At 37.3% G+C, this 26,468-nt stretch overlaps 1 protein-coding gene across 3 annotated transcripts in view; it reads right to left on the bottom strand.

Moving 5' to 3' along the window:
• The window catches only part of RMDN2 (regulator of microtubule dynamics 2), a 46,691-nt gene that overhangs the window by 18,069 nt on the left and 2,154 nt on the right, over window positions 1–26,468 (bottom strand). For all 3 annotated transcript variants that reach the window (XM_018915885.3, XM_018915878.3, XM_018915891.3), the window contains exons 3-7: window positions 20,686–20,881; window positions 19,630–19,732; window positions 15,691–15,751; window positions 4,487–4,562; window positions 2,744–2,821 (exon numbers count right to left, since the gene is read on the bottom strand). In XM_018915885.3, the coding sequence (XP_018771430.2) occupies window positions 2,744–2,821; window positions 4,487–4,562; window positions 15,691–15,751; window positions 19,630–19,732; window positions 20,686–20,881 (514 nt within the window). The remainder of the gene's footprint in view (window positions 1–2,743; window positions 2,822–4,486; window positions 4,563–15,690; window positions 15,752–19,629; window positions 19,733–20,685; window positions 20,882–26,468) is intronic.

Here is a 26,468-nt window from a genome sequence, read left to right as displayed (position 1 = left end):
AAAGTCTTTTTAATGGATTTTCATTTGTGAAAATGAACTGTAGCCCTGAGTTACACTTGAAGCATCCTCATTTACAGTATCTTATGCAATTCCTGTTTGTCATCCAACAAAAAGTATGCTAGACAATAGTAATAAGATCCCCTAACGTTAAAAAGGAGTGAATGGGAAATATCTGACTATACAAGGAAGACTTATGTACATCAGATTTCACAAAACTGCTATCAAAGCCTATAAAGTATAAAAAACTTGTTATCTTTTTTAACTACACTGCTTCAGTAAAAGAATATGTGACCAAAATTACACAAAAATACCCTGGGAAGCAATACCTACGAAAGAGCAAACATTGTGGCCAATCCTAACTTGATCCCAAAGTCAGCTAGGCTAAATGTAAAAGCTAACCTTCTTGCCTGAATCATCCCTTTTCTGCTTGAATTATCTCACACTGGACAACACCTTCCCAGCCTCAACAACAGTGAGACTGAATATTAAAAACAGAGCATCTAAGAGGAGCATTATCACTCAATCTACAAGTACCAGAACAGAGGAGTGACAAAGGAATTTTTCAACACTCCATCATAATCTCTACCCTGACAAAGTATTTGGAATCAATGCCATAGTCAACAGTCTTCTTTTGGGATGATTGACACAGCATGAAACTTCACAGTCTGCAGAACAGAAGCAAGAAATTTGGCATACCTTCCACAAGCTCCTATGACTATGTATATCACATGCACGGCCAAAACCTGGGTTAGTGGATAAGCACAGAAACAATTCACTCTGCTAAAACTATTGAGGCTATTACCAATCTCACTGTGCTAGAGTTAAAACTAGTAATGCCTCAAAACTAATGTTACCAAATGACCTCATTTTGCTACTGAAAGTGTGCAAAGACAGTAAGTTTTTAACTGTCTGGGCTGACAAGCCTAGAAGTTGAATAAGATGTTATTCAGTCCTATACCTGCATTTGTTTAGAGTACAAAAATCTGTTTTGTGTGTTTCAGGTTACGAATTTGTCATAGCAGTCACAGAAGGCAAGAATATAAAAAAAAAAGAACAAAAATAATCAGAATTCAATCCTTACAATCCTTCAGTGGCTACATCTGTTTAGGTAGATTGTTTCACTTAAATAAATGCAGGTCAGGTCATAACCTAAAGCAAATGCTAATCTGTGGTTTCAATGTTTAGTAAAGAAGTCCTGCATAGATGTTGTAAGCGTGGGATATGAATTTGTAACGATACAGTACAACAAACCACATGTATTAGTCAGGAAGTGGTGATCATCATGAAAATGAAACTAGTGAAAAAAAAAAGTGCAATAAGAAAGAAGTGAAGTATACTGAGACTGTGTGTTTCCAAAAAGCAGCAGCTCACATGAGAAATAAGCCATGAAAAACATCTGGGAGTACTTGGCTTAAATGGAAGTTGCAGTTAGCTGTTGGGCACAGCACAGTATAAAAGTGCTTAAGGAATCATTGGTCAGAGAGACGCTTCTCAGAGGCAGGACAGCAGGCATACTATAGGACCATCTTCAGCAACTTATTTTTGCATAGCTATTGCTGATATTCAAGAGTACACTGTGACAAAAAGCAAAAAGCCAAATTTCTTGAAAAAGCTGGTGTCGTTCCTTATTCAAATCAACAGAGAAAAAACATGGTTGCTGAAAGCTCTTTGGAAGTTAAATATATGAACTGAAAAACTGCTGAAAGATTACTTTGCATTAAGTCTTGTTGCAGATAAAGACAAAATCTGCAATGTGTCACAGCAAATCCTTCTTTCCAGTTTGCCGGCACTTTGTGGTGACTTGCATTGGAAGTATCCGAAAGAAAAAAGCTTGGCTGGGATTCACTATGCATTAGCAGCCATTATTTTGAGAAGACTCACAGTGATCTTTTACAGCATAGACAATGCAAGAATGTTTCCTCCCAACAAAAGATTCCTCAAAGCACTAGAAATGAACCAGTATGGACAGCCAGCTGAGCCCTCAAAGATGTGAGTTACCAAAAAGACAACTCTCTTATTAAAGCACAAGCACAATTTTTCTAAAAAAATTAATTAACAGTTAATCTTGTAAATCAATTATCCTATTTTTTTCATATATGAGTACTTATCACTACAGAGTCTACTACAATCTAATATAATCTTTATAAAATAGAAATAAAAATATACAACTAAAACAATCTTTAAAAGCAGCTGTTGTACCAGTATGACACAAATTGCATTTCTTGCAAAACTCATTGGTGAACTACAGATTTTTATGCATGAATATTTTTTGGACATTCCCTTGGAATTTACCAAGCCAATATAGTAGCCTTGCTGCCACAGACATATTCCCACAGCATGTGAGTGCCTTTAACTTAAGTTATGGATGGGAAATAAAGTTACCACAGGGCTATGTTACCAGCTCAGGTCCACCCAGAAAATTTATGGTAGAACAAAGAAGTAAACTCAAGAGGTCATCCTTCCTCCCTTCCAAAAATCAGTTACTTTTCATTCATTCATTCAGATAAAAAACCTGAACACAACAATGAGGGACATACAAGCACAGCTTACCTAATTACATTGCAGGAATGGTCAGCTGTGAGCATCATGCATCTGGTATTGAACTCAGAAAGGGTAAATGTCTGTTTCATTTAGCTCAAAACATCTACTTAAATAAACACTTACTTTGTCTTAAGTCCCACTATTTAATTACAATTTTTTATTATACTCAATTAATATGTTAGATAAATAAAACACAACTTACTGAATAGCACCATCTTCCATTTAGGTAATATAAAAAGGGATCTTGAGGCTTAAGTTCAATTGCCTTGTCTAGGTGCTCCTATTGGAAAGAAAATTAGTATCACTTTAGATGTTTGTTTGGCAAGTGTGTTTACATTCTAAGTAGTTGGCTGCAATTCAGAAACAAATTCAGAAATTCTCTCCTCCTCCAATTGTCTTCTAACAACCTAAAACTTCAACTAGCAAATCCCTTCCTCATGGAGGGAGACCACAAAATTATTTAGCAATGTTGCAATAATGCAAGAAGGCATGCTGCATTTAGAACATGACTAAATAGCTCTAAAGTTCAGTTAAATAATTCAAGAACTTTTGTCTTAATAAGGCAACAACTTCAATTAAATTAATTTCATTTACAGATAATATTAGGAAACTATCACAGATCAAATCAGTGAGGAAGCAACTACTCTTGAACAGATCTTATATGCCAGCACCCATTCCTGAGGCATAGTTCCTTCCACCCTGGAATGTGACAGCTCCAGTGAAATGGTACTTGACACAACCGTTATTATATTGTGAAATTCAGAAAATAAAATGGTTCTGTTTATAGTGAAACTATAAAATTTTAAAGTATCTAATGAGGCCCTTCCAAAATCATTGTCATTTCAGGTCATGAAATTTTTTTTCTCTCATTATTTCTTTCTTTAATTTACCAAAGAAAGCTCTTATTGCTCAACCTGAGCTGGAAGAAAAAACAAATATTTCAGCCCTATCATCTGCCTCTCAAAATAAATTTCATTCAAACATTTCTTTTTTTCCCTCACATATCTTTCTAATTAAGCCAGTCACAAAAGTATTGGACTTACACATATATAAGAGACTACTATACTATCATATCCAAAAACTATTCAGATAGGAGCTATGCTCTCATACTACTTTTTTCCCAAATCAACAGATTTCAGGATTTACTTGTGAGGAGCCAAACTTCCCTGAAATGGCTACTGCTCACACCGCAGTGACTCTTTTAAAACTCTTTTAAGAACTCCATCCTTGAACAGCTGCAGCACTTGTGTTATTTGTCATTTTCCCTTTGTTCCCAGCTTGTCCCAGTGCTCGGGGCTTAGCTCGCTTGGCACAGCTCAGATGTAATTAATGCTCTCTCATAGGAAAGCTCCACCACACTCCAAGTCCTAACACGGACATGATGTGAGAGGAGCCCACCCCAGGCATTCCCCAGGGACTGGAACACCTCTGCTGCCTTTCACTGTCACCCAGAAAGGGGGGACGCCAGCTTGGAGGGTAAGGCATGGATGGAAAGTGTCTAAGCAATGCTGAGGACAAGGAGGGGGAGAGTAGCACATGGAACACAAACAGCTAACTCTAAAAAACACAATTACCTTTGCAAGGACAGAGTTAAAACAAACATTACTTAAGGGCAACATGAAGGATGACCGCAGAACTGTTGCTTGCTATTTCATATGTTTTGGTTTTCTAAACAGAATCATTATTGCCTTTCCTCCCCACTTTGACTACAAAGGAAATCAGAAATCTTAAGGCTGCTCCCATATTCCTACCTCAATTCTTATATTTTGCAAGCATATAATTTATTTTCATACATAATAATAACCTTTTCAAGTTAACTTCAGCACCAAAATAGACGCGTGAGGCTGAATTACTGTGTTGGAAAAACCTATCTTTGACACTATATAAGGAAATAACTTAAAGGAATAGCTTAAAAAAACCAATCCCAAATCCTACAAAAACATACCTTAAAGAGATAACCATTCCTGATTTTGTTTTGTACACTTTCAAACTGAGACATATAGCCACACATAATTGCAAACCTGAGAGGGGAAAAGAAAAACACACACACATACTTTTTGTGATTTAAATAAACCTTTGAATCAAATTACAAAATATTTCAATACCTAATGCACACATTTACACTTTTATTTTTCCATCTGAATGGGTGGATGGAAGTTTGGCATGAGCTATACATATTCAGAAACAGACAAAAACACAAACCAAAACAAAACAATGGAAACAAGGAGAAGTTTAAATGACGCTATTTGGGTTGTCAGTTAAGTGACAAAACAGATTTTTCCTCCAAAATTTCAGCCACTTAGTTCAGAGTGCAACACCTCCAGACTGGCTCTACCATTGACAGAGTTTACCTTGACACACTGTGCTCTGCACTTCACTGGGAACGTGAGCACCACCAGCTGCAGAAACTCACCCAGGAAGGCAAATGCTTGGGGTGTGCCCAGTAAGAAGCTGTACACAGCTCAGAAACACTCACAGTTGCCTTCTAACCTTCTCAAGTATCCCAGTGCATTCCTGCACTTCTGACATGCTTCTAATGTCTTTAAAATTTGAAAACATACACACACATTCTGCTCTAACAGGGTCACTACTGCTATTACTGGATGTCTATTGCTAAGATCATTATTATTTCCATTATTATTACTGTGATTATCATAAATTGGGGACACTGAGTGGTAAAAGAAATGTGAAATGATTTCTATAAAATATTTGTATTATTTAGCAGTTATAAGTGAAAATATTTTCAGAAGTAAGCCTATAAAGATTCAGACCTCCTAAGCAGCACTAGTATCTTATTGACACTCCACCTAAATTTCTATTGCTTTCTTCTTATTTCTTCAACAGTTATAGAACCTTAATGCATAAAGAATCTCTTGCACAGATATCAATTACAGTTTCTTTGGACGTATTTTCATTGGTATTAAGACAACTTTGCACCTCTGTATAAAACTAACAAAACCACCAAAGAATAGTTAAGCAGCAAAACCTCATGTAGATTATTTTTCTAAAATTTTTCAGAATTTTACTTTTTTATCAAATATTTTACAATGCAACACCTAACAAAAATAAAATATAATCCTAAAAAAAGGAAATCAAGTTGAAGTACAGAGGAAAACATGAGTTATGCAAGAAGCTTACTGAATTAATGATGGCAACACAACTACAATCTGTGTGGCACACACAGTGTATAAGCACTATTAAACATCAGCTTTCTTGAATTGCTTTATATAATGTAATTATTCAAGCTCCAGTGAATCCTGATTAAAATGTCATTGCTAACACAACTCAAGAAATTACTTTATTGCTCAGTTATATCTAATGGTTTTAAGTCAGAAATGCACATGCTATATAGGTCGTTTTGGTCAGTAAGTGTTCCCAGCTAAGGCACAGAGTCAGAAGATCTTGTAAGAGCTCCAGGCACACTGTCAAACACTGTTGAGGAGGGTGTTTGTTGTGACCAATGTGCACTGGACAAAATCCAGCTAATGGCAGCACTAGTGCTGACAGAGCTGCAGCCAGAGTGCATTTCCTATGGGAATGAGCTGCAGTTGAGAGAAAAGGCAAGGGGTGGGGGTGAGGAAAGTTCAGGTACTTAGAAAGAGGGGGGAGGTAGTGAAAACTTTATTAGGGTTAAGTAACTCAGGCAACATTGCCCCTATTCCCTTCACTCATTAAGTGCTAATCAGATAAACTCAGCATACCATAGCTAAACGGATTGCTGCTACAAAAGAAAACAATGAAAAGCGAACAAGCTAATCCAGCATCTTGCAGTATTTCCCTGTCTGTGCGTGACAAGAAAGAGGGCCTTAGTTTAAACTAGTTCAAAGAAAAACTTCTACTTACAGCGAAAATCTCTTGGGAGGGAAATCCCAATGAAATTTCCACTGAATTAAAAGTAAGCTAACCTACTAACTTTATATACCCATTATTTTTCCAAAGAAAACATAAAAATGTCTTTCATACCAAGGAGTTTTTAATTTGCTTTGGTTTGGTTTTTTTAAATTTTATATTTTTGAAGTGGACTAGACAGCCAATTGATAAAAAGTAATTATTTCATTTTTGAAATTCTATGGCATTTTGGATATTCATTTCATTTCTAAAAAAACCCCCGAACAAAATAAAAAATGTGTCCTTTCTTTCTTGAGAAGAATTTTTAGACATTTTAAATAATTTTCAAAGAGTTTAAAACACCAGGCAAACTTTTATTTTCAATGGTGCAAAGGGTAATGTTATTGAATGGTCTATATTGTAAGGGACCAGAGTTTCAAGTGCCCTGCCATAGGCAGGGACCCCTTCCACTAGACCAGGTTGCTCAAAGCCCCATCCAGCCTGGCCTTGAACATCTCCAGGGATGCCCATTCTCCAGGCAATCTGTTCCAGTGCCTCACCACTCTCATGGTGAAGAAAATGACCAAAGAAAACGAGGCAGGGAGTAACTAGAAATACTTCCATTTCGGTCTCTCCATGTTGTTCTTTCCACAGCCCTGGACTCCATGGTCACCTGCCCCATCTTGTGGTGACAGGGGGAACACTGAAAAGATGATCAAATTACAATGCAAATATCTAATGAAATGGGTAAAAAGCACATCTGTTAGAAGTGCAAGCGATACTGGTTCTCTGCACAGCCATTACCCCCCTCAAACCCTTTGACTATCAGGGTACTGCTTACAGAACTTTCACAGACAAAAATAAAGAGGAAATCGTACCAGCAAAGAGCTGCCAGGAATGACCTCTTTGCTGAGCTGATGTTACTCCTGGGCAATGTAAAAAAACAGCCCCAGACACATTCATCTAGATAAACACTACAATAATTACCTCATTAAGACTGACACAGTACTCTGTTGGTGTAAAAAATGTTATTCCCAGATGGAAGAAAAATTACTGAACACAGTATAGCAGCATATGATTAATCCCCACAATTAGCAAAGCATCAAACAAACTCAATATAATAGACCAGCACCATGTTCCTCCATTACAAATGATGTTCTGAAACTCAGACTTGCAAGAAACTCTAGCTGACAGAGATGGATGCCAAGTACCTATGCAGCCATCGTGCAGAAGGTCCTAACCAAAGTGAATTAACATTTTCCCTTCTGGTGCTACATGTGTATTTGGGAAAACTCTAAGTGGCTTATCTTACCTATTGCCAAAAAAAGAGAAGCAGGCCGATCCAATATTTTTATCAAGCCAATCTGAATTTTAATATAAAAAATTATACCTGCACTTAAGACTTGTCATCCACAGCTTATTCTACATGAGACAGATTTACAGTAAAGATTTTGAAGTCTCAAATGAAGATGAAACCACAGTAGGGCACTTAAATATAGCATTACTTATCTTTTCCCTGATAAATTTCACATGGCCAAAACCAGAAATAACATGCACCTTCCCAGACTTGTTCCTTCCTCTCCTATATACCCTTTTATATATCCCAAACCTATAAAAACCTTTTATGTCACATAGACTTTGGAAATGTGTGGGTACAGATTACATTTAGAAATCTAGATCTCCATTTCAGCATGTCAGTATCAATAGGAAAGGAAAACATCAATTTTTTTAATTGTATCTGACAAGACTTTGCAAATGGGAGTTTGTGATATTTGCCACCACCAAAGTTTAATTCATGTGTTTCATAACTGTTTTTCACTCCCTCCTCCTTATCTGAGAAATATTTAACATGTAAAGTAGTGTGAGTAAAGGCCAATGCGTGGGCAGCACACAAGAGGCCCAGAGAAAAGAAAGTTCATTCTCACTCTAGTTCTAAATGTGTTCTTACATCTCCCCACCTCTGCATGGCTTAGTTCTGTGCATGCCATCTTATATTTTAGCCCCCAACTCCCTCACTCACCAGTTTCACCCACTTGTATATTGTGACAGTCTCTGCAATGCAGTGAGACCCATAGGATTTCTTTTTGACATTATTTCAACGAGATACCAATTTCTCTGTAGATAAATTTTGCAACTGAAATTACTGATTATGATCCCTGTTGCATTGCCCTTCCTGAGATCCCAGTTTTCCATACTCCATATTGTATCACTTTGGTACCAAGATATTTAATCTACAAAAATGCATCTGACATGAAGTTTCCATGGAAAGGTAAAGTATTGGTTTGTACTGGTATATGATCATCCTCATGGGGATATGGAAGCAGTGCCTGAGAATGTCTAAGATGGCCAACACACCAAGTAATAAGATGTGCCAAGGTGCAAAGTGAAGTGTTTGGGCGATTTGTTTGTTTGCAGAGATATTTTGTAAATGGGGATTTTATTTCCCTTTCCTTTTTCTGGGAATAGAACTGAGTCTACACTGTAGAAATTGGCAGAAATATACTTTTCATATCAAAAATTCACCAGAGCATTGAAGCTAAGCTCCAGGGAAACATCAGATGTAGCACACACTTGTATAAGTAACACTTGCAAAAACACAAGAAACAAACCCCTATTTTGGTTTAAAAAACCTCAAAGGTAAGGACATTAAGAATTCTGGCTTTATTTACTGCAACACATGGAGCATACCAAATCAAGGGAAAACACTGCTGTTAATGTGTATTCACAGAAGTTCACCAGTAGAACATGTGGATGCTATGTTCAGCATTTCTTAGGCTGTGAAACACACAACTGTATTAAATTCCTGTTTCCAGAAATTTAACTTTTATTTTTATAACAGACAGTTGTTCCATATGGAAATATAGTCTTGAAGAAATTAGGAGGATAGTCTTCACAAGTGTAGAAACAGAGTGAAACAATAGCTTTCAGAGACAGTAACACAACAATTCTCCTTGACAGAAATGTAATAGGCATCATTAGGTTGTCAGAATTATTTCCTCTGTGACCATTCTGGCAAAAAGCTTGCAGTAAACTGATCTTTTCATGTGTCAAATCTTCCTCCTTTGCACTTGCAGGAGTATGCTGCAGTGTTTCACTAATCCACTTACTTCAGGACAACTTACAGCTTTTGAGAAATGGCTTCTGAATTTGAAATTTTCAATTATTAAAAAAAAATTACATAATTCAAATATTACTGACTAAGATTACAAAAAATTAAGAACAAAGATTGCTGTAAAATTTCTTTGGTTTTTCCATGAATCAAATACAGGGCAAACAACTAAGAGCTGGAAACCTTGTATTTCTGTACAAACTATCAATTCCTGAAAAATCTGATTGCAGGATAGAAACAGATGCTTGTCACTTGTAAGTTATCTGCCTCATCTAAGTTTAAATAAGGAATAATTAAGGGCAGCAGGTAACAAACATTTAGTTAGAAACAGCTGAGGATTTAATTTTAAAAGTTCTTGGTAGTATGACCATATCCTACAACACAGTCCAAAATTTTGATGAGTTTTGTTTCACTGGAAAATTATTTTTTTGCCATTACACCTGACAAACCTGACGAATTATCTGTTAGAATTCTATTACTGAGGTGGAATGTTCACTTTTTTGTGGGAAGTTTGTGTAAAATCACCAAAACACCCAAATGACAAAGATTATTCGTATCCTTGATGAACTAACCTGCACTACTCTTCTGTAGTGTTGCCTGCCGGCGAGAGACTGTACCTAAGCTCTGGAACTCACTTCCATGGAAAACCCAGGGCTTGTGAAAATATCTGTACTTCTGATGAACACTCATACACATGACAGAGAAAACTCTTGGGGTGTTCAGAAAGGGTCCTCATTTACAGCCACTGGGTTTTCACTTGATAACTTCACTTGCACCTAAATGAGACGTGTTGTATGACTCCCACCAACAGGTGACTTCTAGAAAGTAACACAAACTCAAGAGCAGCACCAAGTTTGCTTGTGGCAAACAAACCAAAGCTCAATGCAAAGAATTACCTTTTTAAGTAACTGTCCTGAAAATCTGCCATAACAGTAACCTTTTTGTTCTTTGCAAAACCTGTAACAAGTTTGCCTCAATAAAAAAGGAGTGTGGGGATCTGTGCAACAGCAGAGAAACCTTCCAGACCTCTTCCCAAAACTCATGAAGTAAAACCAGCAACCAACATCCCACAAATATAAAAATTTACTGGTTTTGCAAAAGACTTTAAAAGTGATAGTTTAGATTTAAATAAAAGCACTGTTCTTATGCATCTACATTTTGTTTTCTGTAACTGTAAAGTTGTAAAGCAGCACAACTACAAAGCAACTGTAGCACCAAATTGTTCACATAGCACTCCTAATTAAAATCTGGGTGATAAAGATGCTCCATGATCCAAGGTGAGCTGTGAGGATTTACAGCTGTCCTTTGGGAATCACTGACCCACAAAATGAATTTGTTTGAGGCTTGGAAAAAATAAGAGGACCTGCAATGGCTGATGATAACTTTTGCATGCGAGTTACTCCATCATTTGAAAAATTGACACTGGCTGAACAAAGCCACAAATCACTTAGAATATTTACTTTGTCTTTCTTTAGGGTGTTCATACAAATATTAAAGCTCTCTTTTTCCTTTCCAGTGTTGCCATTTACTTCAATTATTTAGAGGTGAACATTCAAAAATCTGAAGGTTTGTGATCTCATTGGCAACTACAAGATTAAGTATTATCACATGTTTTCAAAAATCTGGATTCAGATATGAAAATTATTTGCAGCTGCAATTCATTACAAAAACCAACAGACTACTTCAAGATATTTTGCCTTCTTTGTTCTGCATATGTTTCCTCAAATTTAATTTGAGGCTGAATACTGTTAGCGTTCTAATCAGTAAGTTGAACAGTTGGAGTGTTGATCATTTTATCATACAATTCTACAGAAAAATATAGGTGATACTCTAAGAAGATATATGGCATCTTTTTGTTCTTAGCTGAAGTAAATATCAAAAGTAAGGCAATACAGCTGAACTCTAAGCCTATATTAGCAAGTTTGCTCATGGAACCATTCCACTAAATTCCACTGGTGGACACAAAAAATGTGTTCTGTCTCACAGACACCTCAGAGCAGTTCTACAAAACAGAAAAATACCTGCTCTGGAAAAGGGATGTTTTTTCTTGTATAACTCTGTCTACACTAGGACAATGATGTGTGCCAAGGTGTCACAAGAACTTGTTTATTTGGTAAATAGAACTTTCAAGCAGCAGGGATTAGTTTCCAAAAGAAACTTTCAAATGGGTCTATAGACCTAACCACTGCATGACAGGCACAGTGCATATTTTTAATGGAAAAAAAGAAATAGTTAAAAAAATGCCTTTTTCTAATATTTCTAAATATTAGGGAAAGTTCTATAGATGATTTTGTAACAGACAATATTCAACAGCACAACTTCAAATGACCCTTTAGTCGTAGCAGGGAATATTTTTAGATCAATTCAGCACCATTGAGAAATTCCCAATTAACTTAAAACCCAAAAGAAATTTACTCTAAAAATAAAAACAAGAGTACACATCTAAGCTAGGGATATTGGTAAGACAATAAGAAGAGGTTCTATAAATACACCAGAAGGAAAAAAAAACAGAAATGAGAGTGCAGAACAATGAGCAATGAGGAAATATTGGCAAAAGATGAAACCAACGAGGCTGAATTCAATTTCTTCCTCACTTATATCCTCCCTGCTCCACAAGGGTTAACTGTAAGTAGAGAGCAAGGTACAGGACCAGGAAAAGAACAGGCTATCATTTAATCCTCACTCACTTAGTAAGCCATAATATATTAAACAGTTTAAGAGAACGCTAGAAATAATGTATGAGTGGACAACATAGATAGCAGCTATACCAAACGTGAGTAAAAACCTCAGTTGTGCTGATTGGAAATATCAAATCCCCTCAGAAATTAGTAAGAAATCACCTAAAACTTTCTAAAACTTTCTTCAGTCAAGGTCAGAAAACCAGCTTGGTTATCAATAGCTGATACAGACTGACATAGCCTTACATGCAACAAACAGATGGCCTCATCTTACACAGGCTAGGATTATTTACCTTGTACAGCTTTAGAAAATGTTATGTTAGCAGTGAGATGAAAAGGAAGGATTTTGGTCTGATTCAGCATTGCTTTCACACTGACCTTGCACTCATGCTCAGCTTCTCATTTGTCTCTGTTACAGCCAGCAGAGACCCTGTTCAATTCACAGGACCCCTGCCCAGACACAGATGCCTACTGCCTACTGCCACTGGAGATGCCCTAGGGTTTCTCACCACTTCTGGATGATGCCCTGGAAGTGTAGAGACCCCAAAGGTCCTGTGTGATATCTGTCATGCCATGCAAATATCCTGGCACATTGAATGGCACATGCTGCCTTTCAACTCTCCATCCCTTGTAAGTGCAGGATCAGGCCCTTGCTCACATGCAGGCACATATGACAGAGACAGAACATCCACATGTCCATCTGGAGCTGGGTACTGCCCTTCAGCTCTGATCTTGACCACCCACTAGTGATCCTAGCATCTTTTTGTATAAATATTTGTTCTATTTTTTTCTTTTCAGTAGTTTTCTCTCTCTTATAAATATTCTTATTAACTATGGATTTCATATTACTTTCACATATTATTTATTATGTGAAAGTAATTTAACTTAATTGTATTGCATCATTATCTGTTTACACACAATCTTTTCTATTTATAACCTCAGGTAAAATTCTGTGTACAACTTTGAGAGAACAGTTTTTACAGAGAAGATTCCCTAAAGTCTTATTTCCTGTTCATGGGGATTAACATGTGAAATAATGTTTAGATAAACTGGAAAAATTTGCATTAGGCCAGACTCCAACAATATAGATCTGGCACAGAGCTGACTACAGAAGTCTTGTGAGTAATGCAGAAAGCCCCAGCTGCAAGCAAAAAGGCAAACATAACTGCTATCAGGGAGAAGGAGAAGTGTTACAGGCAAACCAGCCTAACCTGAAGACAATACAGGATAAATTATTCTGGAAGTGCATAAACATACAAAACAGTTAACACAAGATTTTTGTGAAAAAAACAGGATAAAAAAAGAATTCTGGCAAGATAAAAAAGCCTGGGTAAGAGGAATGCAACAAATGAGATACACCTTGTTTATGTGGCCTTTGACTTTGTCCTACCTGATGTTCCTCAAAACATAACCATGGAAATATTTGGATTAAATCACCTGTAGAGATGGTTGCAGAACCAGTTTCATGTGAACCTGAGCATCGCTATAGGTGTCACCCAAAGTTTAGTGCTGGGTCCATTATCTTCCAGGAATTTCATTAATTAAGTTAATGATTTTAAAAAGCCCATACAACAAAACCCACTTTTGAAATAAAATGTTAATCCATGAGGGGATGCATTTACAAACCAAAATGGCCTCAAATCTCAGAAATAGCCCAAAATAAACATGAAATCAATTAAATGGGTGTAAAATACTTGATAGAGAATAAAATAGAATAAAACAAGTTTAAAAAATAAGTTACAAAACAAGTCAAACTGGTTAAGTAGCAGCACAGCACAAAAATATCTGTTGGGACCACAGATGGAACAGCTATTGTTATGCTAAACAAAAATATAGCAATGTTCCTCTGGAGCATGGAAATCCATTCTGCCCAGTATTTAGAGCCCTAGTTAGATTGGCACAACCATTGCACTTACATCACACTACAAAAACCATGCAGTAAGTCAGAAAGATGTCAGAAAATAAAGACAAGCAGATAATAAATTCAGAAAAAAAATTATAGCGAACTATTTTAATCTATAATGTTTATCAATACATCTAGAAAGACATCAGTTAAACTATAACTGATAAAAACCTCATGCTCACTTGCAACCCAGATACGTGAAGGATGAAAACTGCAAACCATACAGAAATCCATTGCCTGGTACAAGAAGCAGTAGCTTAAAAAATGTAAGATTTTTCTCTTAAACCTCTCAATTTGGCTTTCTGAGCTAACCTCTGGAACACATCTCCTTGCACTCATAATTCTTCCCCTGTTAGATGATCCTGCCAGGACAGGATCTCACATGTGAAGTCCAGCAGACCACCTACATCTCCCTGCACAATATGTAAGGGTTTATCAGTATTGTTTCTGCCAGTAAAGCTGCATTTATTCAAGGATGTTTTGTCAGTCTTGTGGGCTGAGGAGGAAGGGAGGGGCAGGATTCATACTTGAATGTGATTTTGTGGTTGTTTATACACAGAGTTCTAGCTGAGAGGGGTACACAGCATTACCCTGAGGAAGTGGCCATGACTGTGGTGAAGAAAAGAGCAGAAATGGCTTTAAATTGCTTTCAGAAAGAGAGAAAGCAAGACAGAGAACTACCTAATTAAATGACAATGTCTGTGACTAATCAAGTATCTAAACCTGAGATAGCTGACATGTGCTCCCTTGGCTGGCAATGGAGATGTTGTCAACTGAGCCCCAGGAGAAATTCACCCTCATGCAAGACTAAATGAGCAAAATTGACTCCAAGGAACTGCACTCCAGAAGTCTCTGATTCCTTTAGATTGTGAAAGGAGCCTGAGGTGAAAGTATTTGTTTTAAATATGAAGAAGTTTGGTGAAAGCCCATCCCATAAGGGCAAAGACAAAATTAATGAAGAATATAGAAACCAAAATTGAGAGGAAGAGCTAATAATATTAGAAAAGAAATCAGAAGCTCAGTAAAATTTACTAATAAAATACTAAGGTGAGGAACTATCAGCTAGAATTCAGCAGAATTATCTTTTACCTGATAATGTTGATTTGATAAAAAAATATTTATATTTGCAGAGTCTGTTAGTTCTGGCAAGGTCTACAAAATTAAACTAAGAGTCACGCTTGAAGAAAAACTGCATCATAAAACAAAAATTGAGGTTAATTCAAAGTTCCATAGTACTCTATGTCTATTTTTAATTATCAGAATTTGGATTATTACAAGAAAAGGAAAGGGCAAAATTCAAGGTCAAATGACATTATTTTGTGAGTTGTTGAAAGGGAAGGCAAATGGAAAACTATGGGTTCTCTGAGCAACAAAATAGCGGCTTAAGCAAATACTCTTATGTACATTTCTTGGTACTTATTGAAGCATGGTTATTGAGTTGTTTCACATGCTATAGTAAATGCTTCATAGAATATTTCAAAATAATTTTTAGCAGCAACTGGTGATAACTGGATTTCATAAAACTGTGAAAGAATATTAATGACTAATTTATGAAACTGATGTCAGACTGGTTTTTTTTTCCTTGAACTTAATAAATGTATACAAGTTTGTAAAAACTTTCTCAAACTTACCACTGGTGACTCTCAGCACTCCCAGCATCCAGCTGAATAGCTTTTTCAGCTTTAATCTTTCCTATAAATGGAGTACAACATATGAAAGGATTTATTGTAGTCTTCCACATTTTAGGTGACTCACAAGAACAAAGCAATCTGATTTACTTTAGCAGCAAAGAAATTGCTTCCTGTTCTTAAAAACATCTAGACAAACAATGTAACATCCTGGCTTTACTTACATAGTCATACACTTATGTGTAAGTATATATAAACTATACATGCAGTTTTAGTATTTTCCTTTAATATCCAGTTCAAATGCAGTTAAATCAGGGAAGAATTGAACTGGACTGCCAAAGGAAGCTGTCATGTCTGTAAGACTGAAGAGCCTTAAAAGCAGGTCAGACAAGCACCTGTCAGAAGAACCAGCAAAGTCATTTCAATGCCTTGGGTACAGGAATAAACTAGTTGAAGCTCCTTCCTAGTACAAAGCCTTCCCTTAAGTTCCACTTTTAACTGAAAAAAGATGACAGTAGGTGATTTGATCAAACCCACACCTCCAGTAAGAAGTACAGATGAGATGCTTGCTGTTTGCAGACTCTCACCTGCAACCAATTAAGCTGCACTGACATTTCTATATTGTAAGTAAACTTCATAAAAACAAAGAATAGCATACACAGTCCTCCTACCCAGTGGAATGAAAAATAACCATGAAACTACTGCCAGCTCTCCTGCAGTCTCAAGCCCTCTGCAGCACTTCCAAAAACTGAGATGAAAAAGGCTGCCACCACCCCCACTCATGAGAATGAGCCAAACTAGGCTGGTTACTCAACACCTAGGACTCACTTTCATTCCATCGTTCTTTATCTCTCCCTGTCTTTTGCTATCATTCATCAGCTGAGGTTATATGCAGTTACAGAATCACAGAAACTGCTGAGTTGGAAAGGACCTACAAAGACCATTGAATCCAATTCCTGGCTTGCACAGGACCACCCCAAAGAGTCACCTCTGACTGTGTGCCTGACAGCATTGTCCAAATGCTTCTTGTCAGGCTGGTGCTGTGACCATTTCCCTGGGGAGCTGTTACAGTGCCCAACCATACTCCGATGAATAACCTTTTCCTGATATCCATCCTAATCCTTCCTGACAAAACTTCAGTCCATTCCCTTGGGTCCTGTCACTGGCACCACAGAGATCACTGTCTGCCCCTCCTCTTCCCCTCATGAGGAAGTTGTAGCTGCAACGAGGTTTCCCCTCTGCCTCCTCTTCTCCAAACTGAACGGACCAAGTGACCTCAGCCTGTCCTCACGCGGCTTCCCAACAAGGCCCTTCACCATCCTCGTGACCCTCCTTTGGATGTTCCCCAATAGTTCAATGTCTTTTTTACATCGTGCCACCCAAAACTGCCCCCAGCACTCAAGGTGAGGCCACCCCAGCTCAGAGCAGAGCAGGACAATGCCCTCCCTTGCCTGGCTGGTGATGCTGTGCCTGAAGCCCTCCAGGACAGGGTTGGCCTCCTTGGCTGCCAGGGCACTGCTGGCTCATATTCAACTTGTCAGTGACCAGGATCCATGGAGCTGCTTCCCAGCATCTCATTCCCCAGCCAGTCCATGCATCCAGGCTTGTCCCACCCCAGGTGCAGAATCCAGCACTTTCCCTTGTTGAACTGCATACTGTTGATGGTTGCCCAGCTCTCTGGTTTGTCAGGGTGTCTCTGCAGGTTCTCTCTGCCCTCAAGGGAGTCAACAGCTCCTCCCAGTTTCGTATCCTCTGTGAACTTGCTCTGTATCCCTTCCAGCCCTGTATCCAAGTCATTTATGAAAATGTTGGAAGAGCACAGGGCTGAAAATGGAGCCCTGTGGAACCCCCCTAGTGACAGGTCCCCAGTCTGATATCACCCCATTCACTGTAACCCTTTGTGCCTGGCCCGTGAGCCAGTTTCTCACCCATCCCCTGATGTGTTTATCCAACTGTGTGCTGGACATTTTGTCCAGAAGGATCCTGTGAGAGACAGTACCCAAAGCTTTACTGATATTCAAAAATATTGTATCAACTGGTTTCCCTTGATCAGCTAGGTGGGGTACTTCATCATAAAAGGAAATCAGGTTTGATAAGCAGGACCTTCCTCTCATGAAGCTGTGCTGGCTGTGACCAATGACTGCATTGTCCTCCAGATGTTTTTCTATACCTCCCAGAATAATCTGCATAACTTTACCAGGCACTGGTGAAGTAAAACCAGTAAGACTGACAGACCTATAGTTGCCAGGGTCCTCCTTCTTGCCCTGTTTGAAAATCAGGACAATGTCAGCCAATTTCCAGTCAACTGGACCTCTCCAGATTCCCCAAACTGCTCAAAAATCATCAGGAGAGGTTTTGAGATGATACCAACTAGTTCTTTGAGGATTGTTGGATGAATCCCATCAGGCCCCACAGATTTTTAGGAATCCAGCTGAAGCAGCAGATCATACACAATTTCCAGGTTGACTAGGAACTGATCATTCTTTCAGCCATGGTACTCCAGCTCAGGGCACTGATAACCCCTTGCTCCATCATCCATGTTGAAGACAGAGGCAAAGAATTCATTAAACACCTCTGCCTTGTCCATGTCCCCATTTGTGAGGCGACCATCCTCATCCTGTAATGGGCTGTTATTTTTACACTGCCTATTGCCACTAATACATTTGAAAAAATTCTTTATTGTCCCCCACAGTCTGGCCAACTTCAAGTCCAGTCACTGATAAAAGCAAAAGATCCAGCAACAGAATTTACTGTTTTCATTTACTTTGTGCCATAATCCTCTCTGCACTGTAGGATTTATGTACAAAGCCAAGTTGCTACTAAAGCAAAGACAGTATCAATTAAGTTGCTAAGACAGTGCAAGTCTTCAGGAGTATTTAGATGACAAAAGAATTGGAAAAAGGAAGGACCTTGAAGAAACTGAGCTTGACTGTGGAATATGTTACAACAGCATGAAGACAGCACACTGCCTTTAAGGATGACAAAGGACAGCTGAAATTGCTTTGTCAGTGACACTGACAACAAAAAAAGTCAATGAGAGATGTCACAAAAGACAAAACAACCAAAACTTGGGTTACCCTTACAAAACCTGATTTGGTGTGGCAAAAAGGAAGGGGCAATGGAAAGACAAAAGAAAGAGAGAAGTACTCTGAGATAAATGCAAAAAAGATTATTTTAAAAACAGTGCCTTGATTGGAGGAAAGTGACACAGTATAGAGAAGATGTAGATTTTAATGTAATAAAAAGAAGGCTCAAAATAGAAAGGGAAACAAACTGTTCCTCTAGCCAATATCCATCCATCCAGACAGTGAAAGAAAGGGCAATGATTTTAAAAGCAACCAAAAAAAAGTGCTATGACGAAGAAAATTAAAATCTTGTAGAGATTAAATTGTCAAACAGGACACATGGGGAGAGATGTCTGGAAGCAATATCAATTGTCACACACCACTTCTGTTTCTGGTCAACAGTTCCTCCAGATTCACAGAGTTTCATCTCCACCATCACTACAAAAGAGACTGCTGATATGAAGGAGGGCTCCCTGACCACAGAAAAGCAGAAAAACAAACCTTGACCCAGCCTCAGCATTTATTTATTCCTCTTGCTCTCCCAAAGATGGAATTAAGAAACTGTGCTAACAACATCTGGGAGTTTTCATATTCTGTATCCATCTGTTTCTCAACAAAATACAGGATTTTAAGGCAAACTGCAGAGACAACAGCCTCCAATTGTGACCCATTATACTTCTCTGCCACTGATTTTGGATCTCTCATTGAGGAAAGAATGAACTGAAGTTGCAAACTGTGGCAGTTTACTGCACAAAACATTATCATTACAGTACCAATGCCCCCATTTACTGCATTGCAAATTGGAAAACTTAACCAAAGTTCAAAGCATGTTTCACTACATTCATATGACATTCTTCATAAACATTTTTCCTCTTACCATCAGTTACATATTTCCTCTTCTCCTCAGCATCAGTAGTCATCTCAAACAGATCTCCATAAGCACGTGCAAGCCTCCAAAGAAAGTCCACACAGTTTTCGTACTGAAAGTAGAGGACAGCTACATAATGAAACCGATCAGAATGTGATTTAAACAGTTTACTTTCACAATGCTTAAAATTAATAACATGCTTAAATCAAGTAATCAGAAGATGGCATAATTTTTTGTTAATTTTCCATCCTTCTACATGCTACTTGTAGTTCATGTGAGAACCAATTGACCAATCTTCCATGGACAAAAGAGAATACAGCTTTTGGAAACACCCTAGACTGCCCAAAGAGGTTTTATTTTATAAACCAGTTTAAACTTTTTCAGTTCAAACATTTACAAGGTAATCCAGCAAACCACAACAAATCCCTGAACAAAGTGATGTCTGTTTTCTTTAGGGAAGCCATAAGCACCACACTCACTCACAATATCTCATTTAACTTCCTTGGTATTCCAACATTCAGATGAAAATACAGCCAGAACTAATGCTTGCCAAACCAGAATAAAATGGTACATTGAATTGAGCACTGCACATCAAACCATCTTTAAATTTTACCTTGAGTTACATATAGGCCCAGTAAAGCCAAAGGAAAAATTCACATGAATGTTATTAGAAAGGTAGAAGCAGACGAGATGCTCACAGTTTGAGAACAGTAGGTCTGGTTACTACTTAATTTTACAGGATTTTCTCACACAGACTATTCCAAAGCCAGCAGAAGTAGTTACATCGAAATAAGACCATGATTTTTCTTTGTTTTATGAAAGAATTCCTATGTCAAACAAAGTCTCAAAGTTATTGAATCAGAATGGGATATAAAATAGTAGAACTCCTATGTCCACACAACATGAATATTGACGCCAATATGAAATACTGCTTTTTGACTGTATTTTAAAATATTGAAATTTCATAGTCCATTTCTATGTGCATTTTAAAGTTTGTATGTAGTTCTCAGAAGCAGTATAAAGTATTAGTTAATAGCAACATAATATTAAGTTTACCCATAATACCTTGTCATGGTTCTCAAGCAGCAGCCTGAAGCCCTCCTTTTTATCAACCTCTGAACCCTTGTGCAAATTGTCCACCTGCTGTAAAAAATTAAGTAAGTCCTCATCTTCTTCTGATTCCACCATGGCATCAGGTGATTTCATACATCTCTTTTCTTCCTCGGAGTCTCCTTCAGAATCAGTATGAGCAGTAAGGTAACTAAAATCACAGAAAATATTAACCATTTTTTTCTTAAAAAAAAAAGGGCATTGTTAAATTAAAAAGCAAAAATTTCAGAGTACAATTTATCTCGATTGTCCAACACTAAAGGATTTTATTAATGATATCAAGCTTATTTTTATTATTACAAAACCTTTATCTTCAAAGGGATAGCACAGTCATATTCCAAACATAACAGGTAAGCAATTATACTGCTGCCTAATACTCCATTAAAAAAATGCAGAAATATATTAGAAACACATGTAGCCTTGTGTTTCCTATGCAGAACACTTCAAATCATTAATGTGTTTTAAGATATGCTCTGTAACCCTGAATAGGCCTCTTCAACTCTTTACCTCAATTTCCCTATTTTTTGAACAAGGAATGAGCTTACTAATCAAAATATAAGCACTATAACAATCATTTATACAGTATTTTCTTAAACACTTTAAGGATCAAAATACAAGCCAATAAAAATAACACCATTGTTATAAATTCCTTGTTTCTTCTGAGCATTCCAAAGTTCAGAGCATCTGAAACTGGAAAAGAGCTTCTATTGATTCATAATGCTTAGTGCAAAAGTACTCAGCACAAGGCAGTCAAGGGCAAAGAAATATTTGCAATAGCATAAATATCACACAGAGATAAGCAGGGGGCCTTACTGTCCAAAGTGCTGAGAGTACATTAAGGTACTCCAATTTCAAAGAGGAGCAGCTGATAGCATTGTTTTAGAAAGCAGCCTTTTGCTTATGTACTAAAAATGGACAGAGAAGCTTCATCTTCTTCATGTCCACTTTTGAAAATATTGTTCTGGAGAGAAGTAATAGTGTAAACCTATCAGCTGCCAGGTTCAGAGATTTTCTCAATGGTTACTACCAGTATGAAAAGCATGGAATGTTCTATACACATAAAGTAACTGAATAATCGAAGTAGACCATAACAGTCAGATTATAAAAAAATCTATTTCTTTTATCATAAATATAACCAGGACAGAATGCTAGCAGTCAAAATGAAGGTTATTAATTACGGCTTTCAAACATCCTGTTTTCAATATGCTGCTTTCAGAACAGATGAGTGTATCAGAGCAGATACACTTCCAGCCTGTAAATGAACAAGTACAAATGCTTATGAAGCTACAGAAGTGCTAGATGTGGCATGACAGTTTTGCTGCAAAATTAACCTAGTGACACCAGAAGGAGGAGTCAAAAATACATTTGGATAAAACAATGTATACACAGACCATGTGTACATGTTCAAACTGAAAAATATCATTGAGCAGAACAGAGATGGGAAACTTCATATGTTTCTAAAGATTTGTTTTACAAAATCTTGGTGATGCTGAAGTTGATGACTTCAAGATACATCCTATGCTGTATCTTGCAGAGACTATATTCAGTCACTGAATATTTATTTTCATTTTCTGAACCATGTTTGAAAACACAGCATATTGTTCTTTCATAGTTATTTTGAAGTGGGCACAGATATATATCATGGCTGCATTTTTAGGAGCCCCAACTTAATCAAATGTCTAAGGGAGCTTCTGGGGAGTGGGACAATCTTTTAGCTCCAACACAAAAGTCTGTGATCTGAAACAGGCTTGCAAAGTATCTTTCCTCACATGGTTTAGATGCTCCATTCCCCCTAAATAAAAGATAAATGCACTGAGGATCTGGGCAATTCCCAACCTAAAATAAGGGCACTAGATAATATAAAAGAGCAGCAACCAAGCAGTAAAGACAATATCCTTAGTAACAGGAATTTGGGCACTGCATCAAATGCTACCTAATCAGGTAGATATGAAAGTCAAGAATCAGTGTTTTGGAAGTCAGTGTTGGTGTTGTGTTCTTTACCTTTGCTGCATAAACATCAGCTAAAATTTTTATGATCGCTACTGTTCCCGTGTTAGAAAACAGATAAAAATAATTATTAGAAAACGCTATTCTCCCAGCGAAAATATAATGGCCAGGTGACAAATACAAGTTTGGGCTGATACCCAAGCCCATTGGGCTGTCAGTCCAAACAAGCCCAGCAGATATTTCCAGCATTACTATATCAAATTACTATCATTACTATCATGACAAAACATCAAATTGAGGCCAAACATCAAATTCACATGACATCAGGTAAATAATATATTTATTGGGAGACTCATAGAAAAAGTGTGAAGAAGGTCACTATCTAACAGACTATGTGAACCCATAAGGAGTTAACTACAAAAAAGCAGAGACAGCAGGATCATGACTTACCTATTCCCTCTCATCTCCACTGTACTTGCAAATTCTCTCCTACCTCCTCTATTTACCTGCTTTATGAACCCTCAAAGTATTTAAATGTGGAACAGACCCTCTTAAACATTGATTAGAACATCATAAATTTCAATTTACTTGTTGGGCAATATTTGCCTTCAAAGAAGCTAACAGTCTTATATATCTATGCCCTCTAAAGCACTGAAATCAGTACTGACACAAACAGAAGTGGAGATTCTTCTTAACACAGTTTAAAAACTCCAGGACTTTAAAGACTGATAACACTGCTCCAAAAAAGAAGTAAAGAGAAAACAAGAAATAGTCATTATTGCTTGTTTTACAAATATTCCATACAACAGAAATCTGCAGTTTTACCTGGTATTTTCCTGCAAGAGGTTTTATCAGATGATACACAGAAAAGTGATTTATAAGTGATAAACACATTGATCAATATTTGAAAAAACAGAAGAATGTTTAAAAAATGTCCAGAGTCAGTGCCAACTTGTTTTCACCTTTATTACCAATAGATTTTAAATAAAAGAGGAAAACAATGATAAGAATGTGAGGAGCAACGATCAACCAACAGGACTCAGTTGTATCACAGTGGACTGTTCAAAGTTCAAAGGACAAACAGAAAGTGTACTGGAGACTCACCCCACTGTGGCTAAGCAGTTCAGTAAATCCCAGCACCCAGTACCGGATTAAAACAAGCTACGTGGTATGAAACACCCCTGCGGTATAAACACAGTTGGGTGGTTCAAAAACTGTGTTGGAGTGTCTGTAAATTGGCAAACACTGAGCCTAACCAGGTATCATTTATTCACAACACTTCAGCTTTTACACAGATCAAACATCATCTGTCATCTCCCTGCCAACTTAGAAGAAAAACACAAGCTGACACAAACACCCTCTCATCTGCTCTGGCTAATTCCACAGAAAGGTGATTTTATGTCACAGATGGATCTGGATCAAATTTGCACTGTATGATTCAGCAAAGTGCATATCCATCAGTAATGATAAGTGTCTTTCAAGGAAAAGTTTGGCAAACTGGATTCTTAAGCCAACTGAAGGTTGCATTTAAAATAAATGAGCAACAAAATAAATTAGAAAATGCTAAGTTAAATGATACTCAGAAGCAGGCAAGGGAAATTTCTTTTCCTGCTGACTAAACTATCTCAAGGAAAAATTATAAATAGAGCATCTATCAGAAAAGAATTTACTGCAGTGAATCTTTCTGGTGCCTGATGCCAAATGCAATCTGAAGAGTTTGGATGCTGGGCCAGCTGAAGACGGATTCCAAAATCACACTGATGTCCAGGGTTCATCACTGCCAGATCAGGGAGGAAACAACTTGAAAATCACAAAGAGGAGAATTCGGTGACATGCTCCATTCCAGGTGATCATCTAGACACAATTTATTGTATTTGTAAATAAATGAGTGCTTGTTACACATTCTCAAATGTTAAACATTGAAGTTTTCACTAGGACATTAGTGGAACTGAAACAAACTGGAAAAAAAAAAAAAAGAATACAAAGAAGCACAGACTAGAAACCACAGACCCTTTACCATTCAATGTCTCATCCATTCAGTGCACCTTCCATTCAGACTGTTATTATGTAAAAATATAGCTCATTTATTAAAAACACAGGACATTTCTGCACTTACAGAAATACATAATTTTTGAAATGCAAAACAGAAAACTTCTCTTCCCAAGGCATTGAATACCAACAGTGACATTGAGAACATGCCCAGAGCAGATCAAAGCAGTGAGGGCTTTATCAGAGGCTGTAAGGTTCCAATATTTAATGAAAAAACTGGGTAGTACTAAAAGCTTTTCTGGAAGAAGTTTACAAACCTGAAACCAATGTAGTCATCCAGCACAAATCCATAAAACTCTTCAGATTAGTTTATCTGTCAATTCCCGGCATCTATCCATTTGTCAATTAAAAAGAAAAGTGCTTAACTCAAGCAAAATCCTATCTTCTAGACCATGAAATTACTGCTGAGGCAGTGAAACAAAATGCACTTTAGATGGGAGTATAGAAAGGTGAAAAAATGTTTTATCTGTAACAAAGGGCAATTTTTTTTTTCTGTAGCGCAAAAACAAGCACCTAAATGCACCACTGTGAGTGGAATTAGCCACAGAAGAGTATAAAACAATGCACATGGTGTAATGCCTACAGCATATGAAGTAGTGATGTAGAGTAACTAGAAAAAACCCAAGTGTTGTTATTGACCCTCCTGGCCATGCACCAGACATTAAAGTTACAGAAGACCTTGGAAAAAGCTATATATTACAACTGTACACATTAGGATTAACAATCTATTTGCAAGAGGAAGAAAAAATACTATTTACTTAAATGAAATCAAATTATCTCAAATTTAGAGAAGATATGAAAAACAAACACACGAAGTACAAGGTGTTAATAGGAAAAAAGCCCACCTCTTTTCATAAGGGATTGAAAAACAGCATTGGGAAAGAACACAGCCAAATGACTAATGCCAACTATAACCTTGAATTATTTTCCTTGCTTCTGACTGTACACAAATACTTGTCAGAGAAGGCCTCTCTTAAGGACACACTCAATGCTCTTGCACACTATAATCACTTGTATTGGATCACCGCATCAGCTTCTTCGTCACACAGAAGAACCTGAACACACAAGTCTCCTTGGCTTGTTTTCAAACAGCAACACATCTCTCCTGATCAGAAAACAGGATTTTCTCAAATAACAAAAAATAACAACAAATGATAAATTATAAAAAGGTGTGGAATAACCCCTGCATTGCATCTGTGGACCTGGTAATTCGTCAACTGGTCCCTTTGCCTTATCTGCATCTCTGAATATTTTATGCATAACATGAAGGCCTATGCAAACCAACCAATGGATAATATAATCTAAGAAACTAAGAGAACCAAGATGTTTCCACACCATATGAAGGAGGACTGTGGCTGAATTCTTACGCCAACCCTGAATACTTAAAATAAAGAACTGGTTCAAAATAGAACTGACAAGTCTTAAAATATGGTATCAAAATATAAGACTTGTGAACCATGTGGGCTGGGATGTAACACAGAAAGAAATTCTGCTCACAAGAACTAAAAACAAATGTGGAGAAACTGTTAAATATAGAATACCATTAATAAGCAGCATGTTAGCTGTCTCCATAATATTACAGTAAGTTAAAATATTTTAAAGAGAAAAGGTGACATAAGATGGGGAATTTACAGACATAATGCTGCCTACACAGACGTGTAAGACACACTGAGAAGCAGCTCAAAAAACTCAGTTGCTATAAACATAGTATCAATAAATTGCATCTAAGTATCTAATCTGAT

Source organism: Serinus canaria, chromosome 3, assembly GCF_022539315.1.
Source record: "Serinus canaria isolate serCan28SL12 chromosome 3, serCan2020, whole genome shotgun sequence".
NCBI lineage: Eukaryota > Metazoa > Chordata > Aves > Passeriformes > Fringillidae > Serinus > Serinus canaria.
The sequence above is the reverse complement of the archived record's forward strand: the minus strand, read 5'-3'. Positions and strand labels throughout refer to the sequence as shown.